Genomic DNA, 19,543 nt, shown 5'->3' with positions numbered 1-19,543 from the left:
GTTGTCATCAAGGCTCCTCCGAGCGCCATGCGGTGTCACGTGCAGCCATCCCAACTTGGAAGTCTCTAAGAAATGCCTCATCGACAGTCATTCATTCAAATTTCGTCATTGCATCGCTTGGTAATGAGTTGCTGCTGGTTTTCTATCGTATCCAAACGCTTTCCAACCTACCCGTAGCGTACATCAAGTGACAGTGTTGCACCATCAACACCTTGCCTATGAGTGGCAGTAATGAAAAAGTGCCCAATCCAACGCCGGTAGAGTGCTTAGATGCGCATGTCATGAAACGGAACTCCCATGCGTCATGGCAGCCGTAAAGACCTTATTTCCTCCTCTTTTCAACCCCCAGACCAGTTCCGTGGTCACTCTCATCGTCGCTGTCGACCAAACTGAAAGGCTCCCTCTCAGCATCTCCATTCCTTGCGCGCTGTTTCCCTCGACCCAACTCGCCGTCATCTGAGTCGTCTATCGATCCAACCAGCTCGTGTTCCTCATATGCAGCCTCCATGTCGCGTTCGGTGTTGGATCTGCTCCTAAATCCTTCCAGGCCCATGCCGCCTCTGAGAATGGAGCTGCCATTGTCTTTGGCCCACGGAAAGACGCTCTGATATCCTGCTCTTCTGCGGCGGTCGCGCCAGACGAAGAAGCCACCCAAAATTGCCAAGCTGGCGACGATAACGAGCGCAACTTCGCCGGACTTGTAATACGCCTGCCAAGTGGCATCCTCGAGCATCTTGTCTTGTTCCTCTTCTGCTTCGGTGGAGTTCGGATGGGAACCAACGCTCGTAAGCGGTCCCTTCTCGCCGTCAATGCTCGAGTCGACTGGCTTGCCGCCAATGCTAGACAAATCGACGCCCATGAAGCGGTCGAGCATGTCGCGGGTCCGGCGCGGGTAGTCGAAGGGGACCATGTGGCTACTGTTGTAGAACATGACATAGGTCAAGTTACGGGCCTCCTGGTAGATACCTGCCGGCTCGCCTTCGAATGTCCAATCCCGGCGCGGAGCCACTTCTCCTTGACCGAGCTCAAAACCTTTTCCGCCATTCCATTTCATGTTGTTGATAAGCTCTTCCGTGCCGATGTGGTTGCAGATCAAGTCCTTTTCTCCCGAGAAAAGCAAAATGGGAATCTCTTTAAGAATTACCGGCAGGAGCTCAATGGAAGCCCTCGAGTTGCGCGCCTTGAAGTTCATAGACACAGATCCTGAGCATTCTTGCCATCCAGTACGCTTGGCCGGGTCAATATGGATGGCTGACTTGACATCTTCGCGGCGCAGGTAGGGTGTGAGTTGCGCCAGATCCGGTGGCCAGTTCATTCCGCAGGAATCGTCGTCTCTTAACCGGATGTCGTACATGTTGATGCACTGCTCGTTTTCGTTTTTCGAGGTGTCCGTCGTCACGCTGAGCAAAGTGGAAAGAATGTCCTCGCAGTCTTGAATATCCACATGGGTGGAGCCGCCGGCATCCAGGGACTTGATACACACAGCCTGAGCGGCCTCCACCCTCTTTGCCTTGTCTGTCCCATCTTTTATAAGTCCGTTCTTGTATGCGAAAGGAAGGTAGGACAGGTACTGGTCCACCGGTGAAATCCAGCCATTGCCGATGAGGAGACCTTGGAGCTTCCACGGATATTGCGCCTTCTTATTGCGCTCCATGATAGCCTTGGTGATATACGGAATGTGTTGCCCGGCGTAGGACTCTCCGGCGATGTAGATCTACAACTAGTGAGTTACGTCATCGGTGTCGTGGCAGGTAGAAGTATACGCACGTCGTCGTACATGTATTCGGGGAAGAGGGTAAACCACTTCTCCAAAAAGATGATAAACTGGTCCGCCATCTCGTTGAGTTCGTGCAGGTAGCTGTTCGTATCGACGTAGCTGAACCCTGTGCCAACCGGATTGTCCACGAACAGCAAGTTGGCGAACTCGTCCCAAGACCCGTTGTTGTATGCCAGGTTCTGATCCTTTGTCACCCGATATGGGCCGATTTCCATCATGGCGCCGTCCATTGAACTGCATCCCGGTCCGCCGTTGAGCCATATCACGGTGCGCTGACGGTTCGCAATGTGTCGGTTTTGGTAATGCCAGAAGAACAGGTTTCCGTGATGCTCGGCGTCCACTTCAACATGGCTGAGAACATAGTCAGCAAAAGCGAATGGCGCATTGGAAGCGCTATACATACCCAGCATGCATTTTCAGCAGCGGCCCCGGAGGCGCTCCAGGCAGGGAATGGACAAAGTAGTCGGCGGCCGTCTTGTCCGAGGCGGCGGCGACGGCGGGTAGCCATGCCGCGGCGAACGCGAGGGCTTGCGTGAGAGCCCTCATTGCCTTGTCAAGGCGCGGTCGTCGGAGATGGAGGGCGGTATGTGTAGGTCGTGGAGCGCGATCCGGAAGAGGTTGGAAGGGGATGGGATAAACGTTGGGTCTAGTCGGATTGGGCCGCGCGTTACTATGTCATGAATGCGCAGGACCAGGCGCAGACCTGGAGTTTTTGAAATGGGGCGCACTACGGGACAACGGACGGGTAGCTGCAGCAGCAAACGGTTTTTGGCACTGAGCCTTTTCTTCGTACCGGCCGGTTGTTGGATAAACAGGGTATTGAGGACCGTATCGAGGATGCTGACCGTTGGCAGAAGAGACGTGGCCTGGGTGGCGCCCCCGGCCGACAAAGCGATCTTTCCAAGGGTCCTTGCCAGCCAAATCGGGGCTACCCGCAGATGCTGGCCTTGTAGCCTTATACTGACTGAGCTACTCGTACCTTTCTTGACTCTCAGATCCGTTCTCTCGACCTGCTGCATCCGGTCCTTGTCTGCTTGAGCATGCCAATACCGCTCCGCCTCTCTCATCCAATGCAGCCCCGCCCCCACTCCGCAACGGACGAAGCTGAAGGCAACCCTGCGTGCTTCGACTAGATACTCGCCGCATTCGTCCAAATCAACCCGGTATATGCAGCTAATGGATCTTTTTGGGGCCAGTGTCGCTACGACCAAAAGGACCCCAGCCCAGGCTTATCCGCCTATGCATCGGCCCGCATCCGTGGACACGGACATTGAATTCAATTTGGCTCGCGTTGTTCACCGTCATCAAATTTGGTATCTACCCTTGCTCCGCAATTCAAGACATGCGTGCGAAGCTGCCAGGCGCGAAGCTTGCACGGCAAAGGAAATGGCTCGACTCCCCGCTCTCGGTGGAGCCAGAACTTAGCTACAAGAAGGAGATGAGATAACCCTGGGAAACCGTTCCTGGCATCCTCATAAATGACCCTGTCCCATGCCAACGCCAAATCCTGCCTTGCGCCTGCTTTTGCGGATTGGGAAGACATTGCAAGTTCGAGCAAGCCGAATCCGAATCCTGCTCGCAAAGTGGACGTGAAGTCATGTAGCGGCACAGAGGCCCAATATCAAACATCCCAGACCATATCCGTACACTTGGTTCCATTCAAGACTGGCGGATAGGCACCGCCTTGCCTTCCTCCTCGGCCTTGGCCTCGACCGCGTCCTTGGGCACATCGTCGGCGCTCGTCTCGTGGTTGAGACTAGTCTCTCGGTGGAGGAAGGTGCCTTCCTTTACAGGGCTGGCACTCTGACCATTGGGCGTGTGGGCAACGGGGCCTCCTCCATTGCCAACATGGGGTGATGCGCTGTGCGGGATGTTCTCAGGAACGGGGTGTTCGCGGCCAATCTGGGTGACGCCGACGTCATCTGCCTTGCCAGCCTTGGAGAGAGCGTAATCGCCGCTGTCAAAGTACTTGCGCTCCTGCAAGCGTCATGGTGAGTATGCAATCAGGAAGCAAGATGGAATGGCTGCCGTACCTTGAGCTTGTTCTGGAGCAGGTCCTTGCGGTTTGGCAGCTTGCCGTAGAGGCGGAACAGACGCTGCTCTTCTGCCGACAGCGACTGTAATGGATAGACGTCAGTGCCAAATTCTTGCCCCAGGTGGGCAGCGTGCAGGTGGTGTTTGCAGGCGCGGTTGCGGAGGGTGACGTACGCTGATGTCAACCTTGTTCTTCTGATGGGGATTCATGGTGAATGAATCTGGGAAGGGTTGGTGCGAAGGTGGTTGAGCTGGATTGCGGTCGGCGGACGAGGATGGAGGGGTAGCGGATGTCGCAGGCGGCTTTGTCTTTGGGCAGTCGGATTTCAGGATTTCGGGCTCTGAACGACCGACGAGTGACTGTATGGTAGCACCGCAAGGGTACACGTCAATAACAGCAACTCAGCAGAGGTCAGGACCGCGTTCTGGCCTAAGGCAAACTCGGATTGGATGCGGCTGCCAGTAATAGCACAGTTTTGGGGCTATGGCAGCTGTTGGCGGGGATGACCTCGATAAGATGATCCCTGCGACTTGGGCAAAGGCGTGACGGCAGCGTCGTTATGACCAGTAACCACGACAGAAAGCAGTCGTCAGTTGCAGCGGGACCTGCGGGCGTACGGTACGACAAGCAGGCTCAGGCTCAGGCTCAAATCGCTTTGCGGCGGCGGCGGTTCGACTCGACGGGCGGCGGTAGGGCCGTTTGCCGGGTGAATCAGAGGATGCGTGAGAATAGTGGGGTGGATGCTTGGACAAAAGTAGGTTTGAGCAAGTCGTAGTCGCCAGGCCAGGCCAGGATTTGCGGATACCTTTAGGAGTATTTCTTTTGCTGAGCGAGTCAGAAAAGAGACACGAGAAAGATGCTGAGTGGAGTGGACCAAAGGGAGTGAGTGAAGTTGTTCAGCTTAGGTTCAGTCTGGTTCAAGTCAGGCCGGAGGAATGGCGCTACTGGTCGCTACAGTCGGCCGTCGACGCTCCCATTCCCATTGGCCCGACCAGCCTGCCGTCACGCGCAGTGCAGACGCAGCGAACCACATCTCAACCATCAAGAAGCAAAAATTGTTCCAAATCCATCGACCGTTGCATCTCTCGCGCTTCACAATCCTGCAGCTCCCTTTGGCCATACGTGCTGCACAATTATCATTCTTCTCCTCTTCCAACGCCCTTGTCAACATTTTCGACAGAAAGGGTCTGGCAGCTCGTAACCTTAATCTTTTTTTCTTTTCTCCCGACATCCTGGAGCCTTTGCTTTGTCAGGCACGGCACGGCGCTCTCCATCACGTGCAATCCATCTCGAATCTTTCCTTTCCGGTCCACCATTAGAGCGGGCTAGCAGCGCGTAAGCCACCGCAAGCCGCACACGCATTTTCACGCATCTTTCCATCGCACGGGAGGGGATGGGTTCACCAATCAAGAAAACGTTCGTGGTCGAGCACCTGGATCCCGAGCTCGAAGCCTGGTCTTCGCTCGAATATGCCTCGATCGCGCGCGAGTCGCAGGCATCTGGCGTGCGCTTTTTGCTATCAAGTGTCCCAGAAACCCTGAAGCTGCCGGAAAACTTGGCACATGTCCAAGGTCTCGAAGTCGAGCATGATAGCGTGGAAAATCTCTTTGAGAAGCCCAGGGTCTGCTTGCTCGACCCCGCAGCGACCCAAGAACTAAGCCCTGCCGATGGCGACCAGTTTGACGTCTTTCTCTTTGGCGGCATTCTCGGTATGGCCTCGGATTGATGTGATGAATGTGTCGAGTTGAATAGCTGATTGCCATGCAGGTGATGATCCTCCAAGAGGTATATTGTTTAGTGGGTCTTGCTGCATTATGCATATAGCTGACGACGTGCATCAGATAGGACCTCAGAGCTTCGCAAGAAGGGTTTCGAGGGCCGCCGGCTCGGACCTGTCCAGATGACCACTGATACCGCTGTCAGGGTCACTAGAATGATCGTCCAGGACAGGAGTAAGTGGAAAGCATTCCGATTGACGCTGTTCTCCTTTCTCATGTTACGTCATAGTGCCTCTTGACGAAATTCGATACGTCGACAACCCTGAAATCAAGGTCGACGAGCACGAGAGCACCGAGATGCCATTCCGCTACGTTGTGGACAAAGACGGAAAACCAATCATGCCGGAGGTTGGAGTACCATGTAACGATTGAGAAGCTGCACGACTGACTTGAACAGGGAATGATTGATTTGATCAAGAAGGACTCGGAAAGAGGCTTTGGCGACCTGATCTAAGCGGACACTCTGGTCGAACAAATACAGAAACACTTGCTATCCCACGCTTCGCTCCCCTTGGCTCAATAGGAAAATCAGGGTATCACACGCTTATCGTACAGCACATCGCTTGCTTGGCCGTTCGCCAATTGCTCAAATCAATATCTGCGATGACTTCCCCTGCCATCGGTTCCCCGCATACGTCTTGTGCCAGCAGCCTGAGGAACAACGTTAGTCTCGCGGATTTTCAAAGTCGCTACAGGGTCAATAATTGCTCACCTTCTCGCCGGGCCTGCGAGTAACAGCACCCTTCAACTTGAGCATCGCACCGGAGACCTTGTCCTTTAAGCTAGGACGGCGCTTGTGGTGGTGGACAGGTGCAGCCGTAGTCGCATGTCCGGTCCTGTGGCCTGGCTTGTGGTGGCGGGTCTTTCTGGTCGTGGTGGTCGTGGTTGTAGTTGTTGTCGTGTTGTGGCGACCACGGAGCCTGGCCATCAGACCAGGGCGCCTGGAGGAGGTTGTCTTGCGTGTGACGGGCATGATGTTGATTGTTGAAGTTTCGTGTTATTTCCCGAGGTTGCAGAGTAGAGGCTAAGCTTCAATTGCTCAAGGAGTCTGGTCGCGGTAGAATATTTAAAGGTTCAGAGTTTTCGAGAAGAGGATCGAATATGTAGGTACTCGTCGTAGGTGGAGCAGTTGCTGGTGATTGTTCTTTGTGATGGTGGTGATGCAGCAGTCTCAACTCGAGATGGCCACGCAGCGACTTTATAGAAGAGTAGGAAGCTAGATTGGGGTAGAGAGAATTCAGGTTTGCTGGAGATCGTCAGCCCCGGACGTCATGAGCGACAAAAGCAGAATACGCCAGCTTCCCGCTTTGGCAGTAGGGCTCATCCTCGTGGCGGCAGCCCTGCTGAAGGACGCATGTCCCTGTGCCTTGAAGAGCTCCTGCCGTCATTTTGTGATAGGCTGAAATTCAGACGAGACCCTGTTTCTCAGGGTCGAAACCACTTGGCATGACAGGACCATGCCGTAAGAGGGACTCCAGGCTCCCCACTCTCGTCGTCGGCTTCGAGAATCAAAGGGACGAGGTTGTGTGTTGCTTGAATCACCGGCGACAAACACTTGGCCCGCCCGCCCCCTGACGTCATACCATTCAGGTTGCTCGAGCTACCAGCATCCTGCCATCACGTCAACTGAGCTGTTTCCGTGATATCTGTGATCAAGACAGAACGCTTTAGGTAGTGCTCTTTGCCATGTTCCGTATTGGCAACAAGGCTGGCAAAGGGATTGTTGTTGGATTTTGGTGCCAGGAATGCGGAGCATGTCGTGCTCAGAGCTTCCAGAATCTCCAGCCTCTACAGCTCCGCTGAGATCTACACCAACCTTTCGATCTGCCGGGAGTCTCCCGCTGTTCTCGATTTTTCCATATGCGACTTTGAACAATCCGATGTTTGGCCTTGCACCCGATGTCCTGCAGTGAGAATGGAGATTGCAGAGTGCCTGCCATCTTTCCCATGATGTCATTATGAGAGACTTTGAGAGACGCTCTCTCCTAAAAAGGACCCTGAACTGAGAAATTGCCCGTTCTCTACTCGCCTTTTGCCAAAGACTCCTTGCCAATTCTGAGCTGCAACAACGATTTTCATTGTCCCAGAGAACCTCACCAGAAGACCTCAATCAAAAATGACGGACAAGTCTCAATTCGAGCAGGGTGCGCATCAAGCTTCCACGCCCGAATCGCCATTTTTCGTGCTGACATCCGCGCAGGTCACAAGGTTCCCGTCGCGCACCAGGATCCTCCGGGACGCCAATCCGACATGAAAGGCCCGCCTCCTGCGAGCGAGTACCTCCCAACGGAAGATGGCGGCTACCAGCTTTACAAGGCTGCCGGAAAGCTCCAGGGCAAAAAGGCGCTGATCACGGGTGGTGATAGCGGCATTGGCCGAGCCACTGCCATCCTGTACGCCATGGAGGGTGCTGAGAGCACCATTGCATACCTGCCCGAGGAGGAGAAGGACGCTCAGGAGACCAAGAGGTTGGTGGAGAAGTATGGCACCAAATGCCATTTATTTGCCACAGATCTCAAGGACAAGAAGAACTGCAAAGCAACGGTCGACAAGGCGTTGGAGTGGATGGGCAGAATCAACATCCTTGTCAATAACGCCGCATACCAAATGATGGTCCAGGATATTCAAGAGCTGTCAGAGTAAGTCAAGGACCACCGTCACCTGTAGATCGCGCCCTGACTGTTACCACAGGGAGCAGTGGGAAAACACCTTCAATGTCAACATCCATCCGTACTTTTACATGGCAAAGTACGTCCTGCCACAGATGAAGGCTGGCGACTCCATCATCAACAACGCCTCGGTCAATGCCTATATTGGCCGACCGGGTCTTCTCGACTACACCTCCACCAAGGGTGCCATCATCTCATTCACCCGCGGCCTCTCCAACCAGTACGTTGGCCGTGGTATCCGCGTCAATGCAGTGGCGCCCGGCCCAGTCTGGACGCCATTGATTCCAGCGACCATGAACGACGAGGCACAGAAGCAATTCACTTCTCCCATGGGCCGCCCCAGCCAGCCCAGCGAGATTGCGACATGCTTCGTGTTCCTCGCTGCCTTGGACAGTGCTTCCATCTCTGGACAGACGTTGCATCCCAACGGCGGTGTTGTCGTGAATGGTTAGATGGTCGCGTGCACTTGATGTTAGAAGTCTTTCATGGTTAGCAATGGAAAACCTGAAGAATTACGACCTTGAATGAGGGATGACCACATGGATAGAAAGTCGTAGACTTAATGGAGAGACGATTTTGTAATTCGTGCGGGTGTCGATGAAAGTGGATGAGAAGAAGGCCTCGAGTCCAAGGTGTTGATGTAGATGCGTCCGTGCACGCTATCCCTTTTTGGTATCCGACAGGTGGCCGGCACGGATCCACCGCGCTTCTCCGACCTCAATAGTCCCCCAGCGGCTCTCTCACAGAAACACCAACCCAAGCTCCCAATGGCTCGATCAAGTTCGCCCATGTCGAGCTTCAGCTCGCTGCTCACCCTCCTTGCCCTGGCGGCTTGGATTCTGCCCGCCAAAGCCCTCTACCTTTACATGGAAGGCAATGGCCAAAAGTGCTTCTTCGAGGACCTGCCCAGCGACACCATGGTAGTTGGTGAGTACGCGGCATTTGATCTACTCCATTTCATTTTACTAGTCCGGGGAAGCTCAATTAGAGCTCACGAGAATGCTCCTGGCGTCTCGGCGCGCCCAAAGTCACAAACAGCTAACCCCAAGCTCCACAGGCCACTACAATCTCGAACACTGGGACCCCAACGTGCGCGCATACGTCGCCGACCCCAATATCCAAACGTACATCAGCGTGGAAGAAACCTTCGACAACGACCACCGCATCGTCTCGCAGCGCAGCGCGGCCAAGGGGCGCTTCACGTTTTCGGCGGCCGACAGCGGCGAGCACCGCATCTGCCTGTCGCCCATCGGCGCCCAGGTCACGTCCGGATGGTTGGTTGGCGGCCAGTCGGCGGGTAGCATCCGCCTGACGCTCGACATGGCAATCGGCGCTACGAGCCAGATTGAGAGCAACGACAAGAGCAAGATGCAGGATTTGCAGCAGAAGGTGCGCGATTTGAACGCGAGGTTGCAGGATATTCGCCGCGAGCAGGTCTTCCAGAGGGTAAGTGCGGTCGCCGTGTCCCGCCATGAGCCCGTGGGCCACACGTTCAAGCGTGAAGAGGCAGCTTCAGAGGTACTAACGAGTCTGCTTCAGGAACGCGAAGCCGAGTTCAGAGATCAGTCCGAATCAACAAACGCCAAGGTCGTGCGCTGGACGCTCATCCAGGTCGCCGTGCTGGGCGTGACGTGCGCGTGGCAGCTGTCACATCTGCGGGCCTTCTTCATCAAGCAAAAGCTCACCTAGTTTTGGTGGTCTTCTTTTGGCCGAGGAATTAGGACGAAGAATACGACGTTGATTCTGTTTCTACTACGATTGTCGAGGTGGTTGGGCTCCTCCTCTCGGATATCATACCTAGCACTGCGTGGGGCGTTGGAAGATGGATTCAAAATGCAAAAGGATTGATTGTGCACTGCTGCTGAGTATGCGATATGTGAAAAAAAGACTTGCTGTGGAAACCGCCGCTTCACAACGCGATGAGGCCGCAGTGCTGTCAACATTCAGCGTAATATGCTTTCAAAAATGTCCAGTCTCTGTGCATTCTCGCAGTCAATCTGGTCGCCCTTCTCTTAGTCTCAGTATGCTCTATTCTCATCGAATCTCTGCGTCGATGAGCTAGCTTTAAGGGAGTATTTGGATGCAATCCTCGGAACGCGCTCCCTCTACAGAACTTCTGACGGAGTCTTCAGGCGACTGCCCCCCGACATCGCCCATCACACCTATCAGCCATCTACCTGCGCCAAAACCCCAGACTATCACCCATCACCCATTACCCATCAACCTCGTAGGGCTTCTACCTGCGCCCAAACCCCAACCGATCCGCAGTCTTCGTTTACAGCGATGGCAGACCAAGGAAAAATGGTATGCACCATCCGATGCGGATGTGTCTTTTGGGGTTGCTAACATGCGCAGTCCAAGACCCAGCCAAAGGCTGAAGACGAGAGGCGCTCGCGTCCTCGCACCTTTGGCGACGAGGACAAGAAGGAGGAGAGGATGAGCACTGCCGACTTGCTTGATGCCGCCGATAAGTCGATGAAGGAGCTCTTCAACGTGCTCGACAAAACCAACAAGGCAAGGAGGGCGGAGCTCGAAAACTTGGGAAAATTACTCGACCAAGCTCTTGACGACGACAAGGACAAGCCCGACCGTACTGGAGAGCCGTAAGTTGATACGGACACTGGCTTCTGGAAGACTGACTCACATTGTTTAGCAAATGAAACACACCTCATCGTGACAGAGTGAAAGATGGCTGCTAGGTGATTCGGATTCAAATGCACAAGTCTTGAGAGCTGAGGTCAAGCGACTACCTATCCCGTGGGAAAATTGGGCTTCTCTCGGGCCTCCTGCTTCTACAAATCAAACGGCTCGTACCACGAGCACATTTACTATCTGGGACAGATGGACGGCAGACAGATGTGTCTCAATTGGAAGAATCAGTGCGGTTATCAATATCGGGCTTAGGATTAATTGGGAGAGCGAGGTGACTAGGTACATATGCAAGACCCATGATGATGCAAAAGCGGCAGCACAGCGCCGCTAGGAGCCTCCATGCAACAGGCAACACCCTACTCATCTATTCAGACTCAACAAGCCCTCGACGTACTTCCGCGCGTCGACGCCTACTCCTTCCACCAGTCCCCTGGCGCCCCAGCCAGTCGACCCTGCACCTGCATCACTCGTCTCCGCGGCGGCACTTCCGCTGCGAAGGTTACTCCCATTGCCGGTGCCGCTGCTCCCAAGGCTCCAGGGCCAAATGCTTCCACTGCCGCTACCTGCGCCACTGATTCCGCGCCGGTGGCCATTGCCGCTAGGAGCGTCGCGTGAGCGCCGGATCAGGATAGCTTCGCGAAGAGTGGAGGTGGGAAGGGCTGGAGCGGTGAGGCTGCCCTGTTTGATGGTCGCGACTTCGGCAGTGTCAGACTCGGGCGAAGAGGATGAAGAGCCGGAGTCAAAGGCAGAAGAGGAGGGCGAGGCGGCAGGAATCGAAGGTGATTTGCTAGGAGCGGTTTGCGAGCCATTGGAAACAGGAACTTCGTGCACGGTCTCCGTTGAAGTTGAGGGCTTTCCAAGACCCGTATAGTCCTCGCCTGCTGCCGTAGCCTTAGGTGATAGGTGACCAGATGAACCAGCATGGGATTCGTCTTGGATTGGCTCGAGCAAAGGAGAAGCCTCAGGTGATGCAGAAGGCGAGGATCTTTGTGGAGCGTCATCCTCTCCGGCGTTGTACTCTGATGGTGGTAGACGCATCCACACGAGCCACCATCCGCGGCTTGTCTTAGCCGTACGCTCAATCTCATGCGGAGAACGTTTAGTACCGTCCAGTGTTGCCAAAATTTGTGCGTGTACATTGAGCGCTTCGAGACGAGTCCAGGGGCTACTGCTACGCGCCCGCGCCAGAGAGAGGCCTTCCGCGCCGAATGTCCCTGGCTCTGGAATATTGGGAATGCTGCTATGAATGGTTAAGCGGAGTGGGTCGTACACAAGGTCAAAGATAGGTTGATCCGTGTTGAGAGCCGTGGTCGTGTATGGATACGAAGATGCGGCAATGCGTGCTGCAACGCGAGAGGGAGCCGTGCTGAGGGTGAGAGGCTTATGGAGCGGCGCAAGGTAGCTGTGAAGGTGGCGGTAGAATGCTGGATAGGAGAGTGCGTCGGTGCGTGGTGCGAAAAGAAGGGTAGTAATGAAGGGGCGGTGCTACGCAAGACGATTATTAGTACAGTGAAGGGTATTAATGTGCTTGGGGAGACTCACGACGTAGACAATTACCCGTAACTTCTGAAACTCCCATTTCATTGGGACCGTGGTTGCTTCCGATGCTCTTCGTTCCAATCCACCGCCGCCTTTCGAGTCTTGCTTCACTTGCAAATGAAGTGTCCTGATGAGCATCCTGTTTTCCCAGTCCCCATTCTCTGCTGCAACACCGCTGGTCTCTTCGCCCTCGCCAATGATGCTCTCGTCCAAATCTCCTTGAAGGCCAATGAGGAAGTGCCCACCGTTCTCTCGTTTGACATGCTTCGTAACACGATCGTCCTTGACTTCGGGGGTTGGCGGGGTGCTCGACTGAAGAGGGGCTCTGTCACGCTTTTCCGAGTCACCGTGTGGGCGCGCGTGTGTGCTTTGAGATCGCTGATGCGGTAGCTTTGGTCTCTTTCCGCTCCAGCTCGAACCATAACCCAAAGTCAAATATTTCATCCAAGTGTCGTCATCCTTGCCTGGAGCCTGATGTCCGTCTCCTGCCTCTTCATGTTGCCTATTCGTATCCGCGGCTTCGGAAGCTTGGTCCAGTGACTGTTCCACGGCCGTGACAATTGGACGTGGAATGCCCGGCGGTAAAGAGCTGGCTGTCCTCACGGGTGCTTTTTGGCCACTGTCCTCAGAGATTGCACGCTGGTGCTTGTCTGAGCGCTCTGTCTTCCTCGTCGTACGCGCTCTTGTTCGCCTCCGCCGACTTGACGTTGGATTTTCCTTGACCCCATAAGCGTGCTCTCCGTACGTGTAGATCCATTGCGTCCAGTTTGACAAGTCTCGCAAAGAAGAGCGTGAGAGGGCCCCAATCCCCGAAAATATAACCCCATCGCCAGCTTCAGGGTCCCATCCAGCTCCCATCCACGGCTCTTGCGCCTGCCGAGTCTTCGTTGTCGTTTGCTTGGTCATGGCTTTTGGGCTGGGCTTCTGCAACTCCTTGGATGGCTCCCCAAATCGAGAAATCATCATGTCCACAAGCCCGTCTGTTCGCATGGCAAAATCTTCAAAGACATCCCTCTCGCCGCTGCCCCATTCCTCTTCTCCCACGCCCATGCCTAGCTCACCGCCGGCAGCGAGTTTTATTCCATTGTAAATGTCCGTTGCTGGACTGCCGTGCATCAGCACATCCCAATCAGAAGCGAACCGCGCCCAGAACCTCTCCAGAATAGTGCAGAACTTTTGTCGCGGAAGACGTTTGTAAAGATCAGCGAGACAGGGCCCGTGGTGGATCTGGAACACGTTGTGGGCGCGCAAGAGCTGCTTGACTAGAAGCTGTGGAGGCGCAACCTCGCGTGCCGAGTATTCTACGTCGGGAGAGGCAGCTGGTGAGCTCGAGTCGGTCGGTTTCGAAGGGGTTGGAGTCGCCGGCAGACGGGTGAGATCAATCGACTGGTAGAGTTAGGACAAAGGACAAGTCGTCGCGACAGGTGGTCAACCTACCGCCAGCGCCCACCAGCCGGGTTCTAGCTCGTGCAAGATGATTCGCGACTTTTCTGTGTCCACATGGTCGACAGACTCGCCGTTGGAAAAGCTTCTGATGAAGGGTCAATCGCAAATCTTGGACAGCAGTGCCGTGGCCACGTACCGGGCAAAGTCAACCATGCCCTGGGCGAGTCCTATTTGGCGCAAACGTGTGTGCTCATCATTGCGCGCAGCCTCGTCGGCGCCGGCGCCGCCATTGGCATCTCTTTGCGATTTGGCGGGTTTGGAAAAGTAGAACAGAAGCTGGTCGCGAAAGGTGTCATCGGAAGAAGCCAACGAGGGACAGTAAATGGCTAAGAAGGCGAGCTGAGCGGGTACGACCTTGGCGGCCATAGTATTGGAGTCAAGGAGATGGATGGTCGTTTTGGGTGGGTACGGCACTGGGCCCCAGGCCGTTGATCTACCTCTGTCCGGTCGTCAAGCCGCTCGTCTGCCTATGGCGTCACAGGCACGACAGGATGCGTCGTGAAGAGACACAAGACGCATGCGATCGTGGGAAAATGTCTGCTGCACCATGCTGGCTGCGCGTTAGTTAGGGAAGCGTGATGATGGCGTAGTAACAGCCGCGGGGAGTTGCACTGGAAGCGCTGCGTTGCCGCCGCCCTCGCTTCTCGCCGCAGGCACCTCCGACACAACACGACCTGATGCTTGCCCGCTCTTGCATTTGTCCGTCTCTCACCACCAACGTCACCATGATCCTGCCATGTCTCTCTCGCCGCTCGCCGCCAATTTGGCGCATACCCAGCGCACGCTACGCCTCCTCCAAGAGCTCTGATCCGCTGCGCATCCTTTTCTGCGGGACTGACGATTTCAGCATTGCCTCGCTCCGAGCTGTCCATGATGAGCACCAACAGAATCCAAGCCTAATAGACGCTCTTCACGTCGCCCACAGACCCGGGAAGCTCGGTGGTAGAGGCAATAAACTGCTCCGTGAAGGTTTGCAATCGCCGATAATTTGCATATAGTGTGGTACTAATCGTCGCAGCCCCCATCAAATCGGCTGCCCATGAACTCGGGCTTCCCACACACGTGATTGACACTTTCACCGGCTGGACCCCTCCCACCGCCTTCAATCTGATCATTGCCGTGTCCTTTGGTCTGTTTGTACCTCCTCGAATTCTTAATGCCGCAAAATACGGTGGATTGAATCTTCACCCGTCCCTCCTGCCCGATCTACATGGCCCAGCACCGCTCGTTCATACACTGCTCAACCAAGACAAGAAGACTGGAGTGACAGTCCAGACGCTTCACCATGCTCATTTTGATCGGGGAACGCTAATTGATCAAACTCCACATCCTGGCGTTGACATTCCGGACCCAGACACCTGCACTCCCGCACAGCTATCCCGTCACTTGGCGCCAATGGGGGCTGAAATGCTGGTAAATGTGCTTCGTAGTCGAGCCTTTGTCCCGCCGTTGAAAGAAGTGGGGTGGTTCCAATCGGCCGGGCTCAAAGATCGTCCAATTAGACATGCGCCCAAGATCAGCAAAGAAGACATGCGCGTTGATTTTAAGACATGGTCTGCAGACAGGATTGTCCGCACGCTGCGCATCCTGGGGGAGCTATGGGATGACTCCATCTTCGAGCAGTTGTGCAACAGAAAGGATGATGGACCAAGGAGAATCAAGATCCATCAAGTCCGCGTTGCAGAGCTTGACCAACTTGAGAGCGACATTGAAATCATCCCAGAGCCTTTCTGGAGCCCTGTACATGGCTGCGTTGCCCATTACACTCCAGATCGCAAAGTCGTATGTCTTGAATCATTCACTGTGGAGGGTCAGGGTCGAGGTACGGGCAACGAGTATGTGCTTCCAAGGCTGAAGGACGATTACAAGTTTCTGGACCTGTAGTAGCCAGTAAGTAGCTTCTTTATCTCGAGGCCTTGATGCTTGAATCATTCCTCCTGGTCCAAAAGAAAAAGTCCGTTGCACAAGCACTTGTTCCGATCAAGTCATGCAGAGCTTATCGTCTTCTTTACTGGTCACAAGACTGTTGGTTTCGGAGCAAGATGTGCATGGGTTTGTGGAAGAAGAAAATGAATTCCTCGTGATTCCTATCAATCTTCTTGTTTCGCGAGATCATATCCTTGGACTCTGGTTCTCTTCTTCCGCCAAAGAAAGACGGCATGCGCAAGTAAAAAAGAACATTTTCAACACTCCCCTCATTCGAATACTGGGAAACGTTCCTGAAAATCTCCCTTCTGTGGATGAACGCCGATGCCATGAGCAGCTCAATCGAGTCGTGTGCGTATTTAAAAGAACCGCTTTCTCAACATTTCTTTGGCGGTTGGAGTTGGCGATGGACGGCGCTTGTCGGCGCTCACTCCTCCTCGCTCTCTTCGGACTCCTCGTCAATCTCCATCTGCTCCTCAAACTCCTCCTCGTGCTCCTCAACCTCCTCCTCGCTTTTTTCGGGCTCCTCACCGGCGTCCATCTCCTCAAGCGCGGCTTGGAGATCAGCTGCAAGAGCATCATCCAATTTGCCATCCTCCGCTTCGGCGGTTGCGCCCTCGTGCTGCTGAGGAGCTTCATTGGTGTCCTGTTCGACATCGGACTCTTCGTCGGCTTCGCAATGTGGCACCATCCAGGTCCGGACAGCGAACTCGCGCTCTTCGTCGGCTTCGTGCTGTAAGTTCACCCAGGCTCGAAATTTGGCTGTCACATCCTCCCCTGGGGCACGCATGCTGGTAAACCTCCGAGCGAAGTGCTCTTCAAGCACCTGAGCAGCGTCCTCTTCGGCAGGGGCGTTCTCGATCGGGCCTTCGGCAGGAGATTTGGCGGCGGCTTGGTCCCTGTGAGCTTCTTCTCCTTCTTCTGCCTCGAGCAGAGAATCCTTGTCATCAAGGTCATCTGCCCGGTCTTCAGCACCGACTTCGAAAGAGGGCTGAGCCGCCTGCTCTTCGGCCATGGGATCTTGAGAAGCCTGGGCTTCGACGCCGGGAGCTGTCTCGCCTTCTTCCTCGAAGAGCACATCCATCCAATTGTCGCCCTGGACCTGGGTATCCACAACGCCACCCATCTCGACCGAGTGGTCTTCGGTCGTGGGATCTGGAGAGGCCTGGGCTTCGGCACTGGGGGCTGCCTCCGCGGCTCCAGTCTTCGCGGGAGGAGCTGGCTGGGCGTCGACACTTGTAGCTGCCTCGCGTTTTCCCTCGGAAATCTTTGGAGGACCCACGATCCCGGTCTCCAAGGCAGGCGCTGGCTGGGCGACTGGCTTGGGTGCAGCCTCTACTTCCCCGAACATTGATGGGTATCGGGGACGATTCTTCGCAGCAGTCGCTGGCTGGGCGACGAGCTCGAGAGCAGCCTCTTCTTCCTCGAATATTGCTGGGTATCGAGCGGTCCCAGTCTTTGCGGCAGGCGATGGCTGCGCGACGTGCTCGGAGGTCTCCTTGGGCCTGGAGATCGCCTCTGGTTCGGAGGAAGCCTTCGACTTGGTAGCCTTCGGCTTGGTGGTCGTCTTGGCCTGTTTGGCCTTGGGCTGGCAGCTTGATTCGGCGCCGCTGGTGCGCTTTCTCTTCTTCTCCGCGGTCTTGATGGTCGGCTTCGGTGCGACCAACCCCCTTTCCCTATTTGCCTTCGCGAGGTCCCTTTGAGCCGACTCGTCCGCTAGCGCTTTTCTCACGAGTTCTCGCATTTCCCATGAGCGTTTGACGGCCGCGCCATTCCGGGCGATGCATTGAAACAGCGCCGGGTCTTCCTTCTTGACATACCAGCGCTGGTTCATGCAGTCGTATTTTCCGGGCCAAAGGCGCTGGAGCGACCTGAACAAGTTTTGAAGCCCATCCAACCCCTCCCAATCTCCGTCCTCCATCCGCTTGGTGACCTCGATGAAGTCTTCGAGGAAGCCCTTGGATTTATCCTTTCTTACTGGGAGAGTGGGCTTGGGAATGACGGGCTGCTCGCCGACGCTGTCTTCGTTCAGGCAGATTGGGTTCTCCTGGCTGTCGCCTTCAGCCTGGCGTTGGCCTCGAGGTTGCAAGGGGACTGCATATTCTTGTGGATCTGCGTAAGCCGGGGCCTCATCCGGCTGGAGATCCTGGAAAATCTGATGGCAGTACTGCTGCCATTCGTCTCTGTATCTTTGCGCTGCCCGCAGATGCTCGAAATTTAAGGGCTGCGCATAGCCAAACTGTACCTGAGGGTGTTGAAACTGAGGTTGGTATACTAATATACCCAGGGCTTGACCAGCGATGACAGGATGGACAGGGGCTTGGGGCCGTGCTGGCTGCAGGCTGTCAGTGATGGCGGGTGGAGGGCCTTGCGTCGAGAAACCGCCAGCGCGTGCGCTTGGTCTGGTCTGCGATTCCGCCCAAGATGCTACCAATCTGGCACGTTCTTGAGATTGGACTTGCGGCTGAGGTGTGGAGTTGTCCATGATGGCTTTTGTAAGGCTTGGTTGGCAAGTGAAGAGGTAGTTTTGGTGAAGGGCTGATTGTCAGAAAGCGCGAAAGGTTTGGAGAAAGCAAATTGCAAGAGACGATGGAGAGAAATCCAAGGACAGAGGAAAGCAAGTCTTTTAAACAGATTCGGATGTTCCCCGATCATTCACGTAGTTGAGAACAGTCAGAAGTACAACTTGTGTGAATGGGAGCAGCAGTACCAAAGTTCGCGGGGCAGCTGCTCAGCCTCTGTCCATTGTTGAGGTTGGACTTTCGACCGAGCAGGAAATCCACTGGATCAACACGCTTTGATTGGGCCACATTGGTTTGATGGCAACCGCTCAATTTTTGGGGAGACTGGGAAATTTTGGACGTGTAGGTCCCAAACTTTCGGCAACAATGTTCCCTGGATCAACTGTCGCGACACCTGAGCCATGAAGCTAGGATTTACCATAGATTTCCGATCTTCATACGACTCCAGGCAAAGCGATTCTGTATTTGCAAGCCTTAGGAAAGCAATACTCAAGAAATTTTGTACAGGATTTGACAAGCGTCGACTAGCAAGCCGAAGCGATTGCTCACACCAAGTACCTTCCATGGTTTGAAAGGCGCACTGTCCAATGGCAGTCAACAGCGGTCCGGGGACTGGATGCGGATTAGATGGATCCATGTTTCAAATTCAACAAAGTCACCAAAGGAAACATCACATGAGGCTTTTACTGAATGCCTCCAGGGGCTTTCTTTCTTCAGGTCACTGCCGAGTTATGGCGAGCTGACTTTTCCAAGGTATCTTCGAGGTCCTAGAATATATCTCCCACACAGGTGAGTAATAGTGGGAGGCGGATCCATGCCATATACCGTCATTCAGCTACCAGTGGTACACAGACAGTGGCTGGACTCGGGGAGAAAGCAAAGCCGGGCTCACAACTCAAAAATAAGTGGATAATGGCAAAAGGCGGGCCCACACAGGTACGACGCGAGAGAAGTGTGGTACACACTAGAACATGATCTACAAGCTTTCAGTGTTGCCTCAACGCCATCGCAGATAGACTTACGCCAGTGAAGAACGTGAAGTCCTAGGAAGGCATGTTGCCGCCATCGAGAGCGAAGAGTTTCTGACAAGCCAAGAATTATCATGCCAGTTTGTTGGAAACTTCTTTGCACTCAAGTGGTCGATATTGGTTACCTTCGCAAGAAAGTTGAACCCATTGTCGCGTCTATAAGTTTAGAAC

General features: G+C 54.7%; 9 protein-coding genes across 9 annotated transcripts; 4 read left to right on the top strand and 5 right to left on the bottom strand.

Moving 5' to 3' along the window:
- Positions 1 to 81: 81 nt before the first annotated feature.
- Positions 82 to 2,757, bottom strand: BKA78DRAFT_306586 (pheromone-processing carboxypeptidase kex1). The gene is made up of 3 exons (XM_066887796.1): positions 2,181 to 2,757; positions 1,768 to 2,128; positions 82 to 1,714 (listed from the first exon to the last, which is right to left on the bottom strand). The coding sequence occupies exons 1-3, from the start codon at positions 2,321 to 2,323 to the stop codon at positions 323 to 325; spliced, it is 1,896 nt and encodes a 631-aa protein (XP_066748092.1). The 5' UTR covers positions 2,324 to 2,757; the 3' UTR covers positions 82 to 322.
- Positions 2,758 to 3,436: 679 nt separating this feature from the next.
- BKA78DRAFT_350132 (camp-regulated phosphoprotein/endosulfine conserved region-domain-containing protein) lies at positions 3,437 to 4,021 on the bottom strand (the record flags this gene model as incomplete). The annotated part of the gene is made up of 3 exons (XM_066890932.1): positions 3,437 to 3,754; positions 3,811 to 3,894; positions 3,986 to 4,021. 3 exons carry the CDS (start codon positions 4,019 to 4,021, stop codon positions 3,437 to 3,439), a joined length of 438 nt encoding a protein of 145 aa, XP_066748091.1.
- Positions 4,022 to 4,896: 875 nt separating this feature from the next.
- On the top strand, positions 4,897 to 6,166 carry BKA78DRAFT_82672 (SAM-dependent RNA methyltransferase). The gene is made up of 5 exons (XM_066893808.1): positions 4,897 to 5,521; positions 5,580 to 5,597; positions 5,654 to 5,764; positions 5,820 to 5,938; positions 5,988 to 6,166. Exons 1-5 carry the CDS (start codon positions 5,206 to 5,208, stop codon positions 6,042 to 6,044), a joined length of 621 nt encoding a protein of 206 aa, XP_066748090.1. The 5' UTR covers positions 4,897 to 5,205; the 3' UTR covers positions 6,045 to 6,166.
- Positions 6,167 to 6,181: 15 nt separating this feature from the next.
- BKA78DRAFT_350130 (uncharacterized protein) lies at positions 6,182 to 6,563 on the bottom strand (the record flags this gene model as incomplete). The annotated part of the gene is made up of 2 exons (XM_066890931.1): positions 6,182 to 6,241; positions 6,303 to 6,563. The coding sequence occupies 2 exons, from the start codon at positions 6,561 to 6,563 to the stop codon at positions 6,182 to 6,184; spliced, it is 321 nt and encodes a 106-aa protein (XP_066748089.1).
- Positions 6,564 to 7,513: 950 nt separating this feature from the next.
- On the top strand, positions 7,514 to 8,852 carry BKA78DRAFT_306577 (short-chain dehydrogenase). Its single transcript, XM_066887795.1, has 3 exons — positions 7,514 to 7,734; positions 7,791 to 8,229; positions 8,282 to 8,852. Exons 1-3 carry the CDS (start codon positions 7,707 to 7,709, stop codon positions 8,709 to 8,711), a joined length of 897 nt encoding a protein of 298 aa, XP_066748088.1. The 5' UTR covers positions 7,514 to 7,706; the 3' UTR covers positions 8,712 to 8,852.
- A 44-nt stretch (positions 8,853 to 8,896) lies between these two features.
- Positions 8,897 to 10,396, top strand: BKA78DRAFT_306573 (emp24/gp25L/p24 family/GOLD-domain-containing protein). Its single transcript, XM_066887794.1, has 3 exons — positions 8,897 to 9,186; positions 9,317 to 9,705; positions 9,799 to 10,396. Exons 1-3 carry the CDS (start codon positions 8,904 to 8,906, stop codon positions 9,946 to 9,948), a joined length of 822 nt encoding a protein of 273 aa, XP_066748087.1. The 5' UTR covers positions 8,897 to 8,903; the 3' UTR covers positions 9,949 to 10,396.
- Positions 10,397 to 11,005: 609 nt separating this feature from the next.
- Positions 11,006 to 14,508, bottom strand: BKA78DRAFT_82624 (uncharacterized protein). The gene is made up of 4 exons (XM_066893807.1): positions 14,033 to 14,508; positions 13,888 to 13,981; positions 12,457 to 13,836; positions 11,006 to 12,396 (listed from the first exon to the last, which is right to left on the bottom strand). Exons 1-4 carry the CDS (start codon positions 14,260 to 14,262, stop codon positions 11,272 to 11,274), a joined length of 2,829 nt encoding a protein of 942 aa, XP_066748086.1. The 5' UTR covers positions 14,263 to 14,508; the 3' UTR covers positions 11,006 to 11,271.
- A 113-nt stretch (positions 14,509 to 14,621) lies between these two features.
- On the top strand, positions 14,622 to 15,780 carry BKA78DRAFT_292789 (formyl transferase; the record flags this gene model as incomplete). Its single annotated transcript, XM_066886104.1, has 2 exons — positions 14,622 to 14,865; positions 14,915 to 15,780. 2 exons carry the CDS (start codon positions 14,622 to 14,624, stop codon positions 15,778 to 15,780), a joined length of 1,110 nt encoding a protein of 369 aa, XP_066748085.1.
- Positions 15,781 to 16,249: 469 nt separating this feature from the next.
- BKA78DRAFT_350124 (uncharacterized protein) lies at positions 16,250 to 18,307 on the bottom strand (the record flags this gene model as incomplete). Its single annotated transcript, XM_066890929.1, has 1 exon — positions 16,250 to 18,307. The coding sequence occupies one exon, from the start codon at positions 18,305 to 18,307 to the stop codon at positions 16,250 to 16,252; it is 2,058 nt and encodes a 685-aa protein (XP_066748084.1).
- Between the last annotated feature and the right edge of the window lie 1,236 nt (positions 18,308 to 19,543).

This window comes from Phyllosticta capitalensis (genome assembly GCF_038381095.1).
Source record: "Phyllosticta capitalensis strain CBS 128856 chromosome Unknown BKA78scaffold_2, whole genome shotgun sequence".
Taxonomy (NCBI): Eukaryota; Fungi; Ascomycota; class Dothideomycetes; order Botryosphaeriales; family Phyllostictaceae; genus Phyllosticta; species Phyllosticta capitalensis.
The sequence above is the reverse complement of the archived record's forward strand: the minus strand, read 5'-3'. Positions and strand labels throughout refer to the sequence as shown.

Coding starts and splice junctions, on each gene's coding strand:
- BKA78DRAFT_306577 (XM_066887795.1), top strand. CDS start 7,707: ATGACGGACAAGTCTCAATTCGAGCAGG. Junction 7,735..7,790: donor CAAGTCTCAATTCGAGCAGG/GTGCGCATCAAG, acceptor ACATCCGCGCAG/GTCACAAGGTTCCCGTCGCG. Junction 8,230..8,281: donor GATATTCAAGAGCTGTCAGA/GTAAGTCAAGGA, acceptor CTGTTACCACAG/GGAGCAGTGGGAAAACACCT.
- BKA78DRAFT_306573 (XM_066887794.1), top strand. CDS start 8,904: ATGCGTCCGTGCACGCTATCCCTTTTTGGTATCCGACAGGTGGCCGGC. Junction 9,187..9,316: donor CAGCGACACCATGGTAGTTG/GTGAGTACGCGG, acceptor CAAGCTCCACAG/GCCACTACAATCTCGAACAC. Junction 9,706..9,798: donor GCGAGCAGGTCTTCCAGAGG/GTAAGTGCGGTC, acceptor AGTCTGCTTCAG/GAACGCGAAGCCGAGTTCAG.
- BKA78DRAFT_306586 (XM_066887796.1), bottom strand. CDS start 2,323: ATGAGGGCTCTCACGCAAGCCCTCGCGTTCGCCGCGGCATGGCTACCC. Junction 2,129..2,180: donor CTGCTGAAAATGCATGCTGG/GTATGTATAGCG, acceptor CTATGTTCTCAG/CCATGTTGAAGTGGACGCCG. Junction 1,715..1,767: donor CCGAATACATGTACGACGAC/GTGCGTATACTT, acceptor CACTAGTTGTAG/ATCTACATCGCCGGAGAGTC.
- BKA78DRAFT_82672 (XM_066893808.1), top strand. CDS start 5,206: ATGGGTTCACCAATCAAGAAAACGTTCGTGGTCGAGCACCTGGATCCC. Junction 5,765..5,819: donor AATGATCGTCCAGGACAGGA/GTAAGTGGAAAG, acceptor GTTACGTCATAG/TGCCTCTTGACGAAATTCGA. Junction 5,939..5,987: donor GAAAACCAATCATGCCGGAG/GTTGGAGTACCA, acceptor TGACTTGAACAG/GGAATGATTGATTTGATCAA.
- BKA78DRAFT_82624 (XM_066893807.1), bottom strand. CDS start 14,262: ATGGCCGCCAAGGTCGTACCCGCTCAGCTCGCCTTCTTAGCCATTTAC. Junction 13,982..14,032: donor GGCATGGTTGACTTTGCCCG/GTACGTGGCCAC, acceptor ACCCTTCATCAG/AAGCTTTTCCAACGGCGAGT. Junction 12,397..12,456: donor AGTTACGGGTAATTGTCTAC/GTCGTGAGTCTC, acceptor CGTCTTGCGTAG/CACCGCCCCTTCATTACTAC.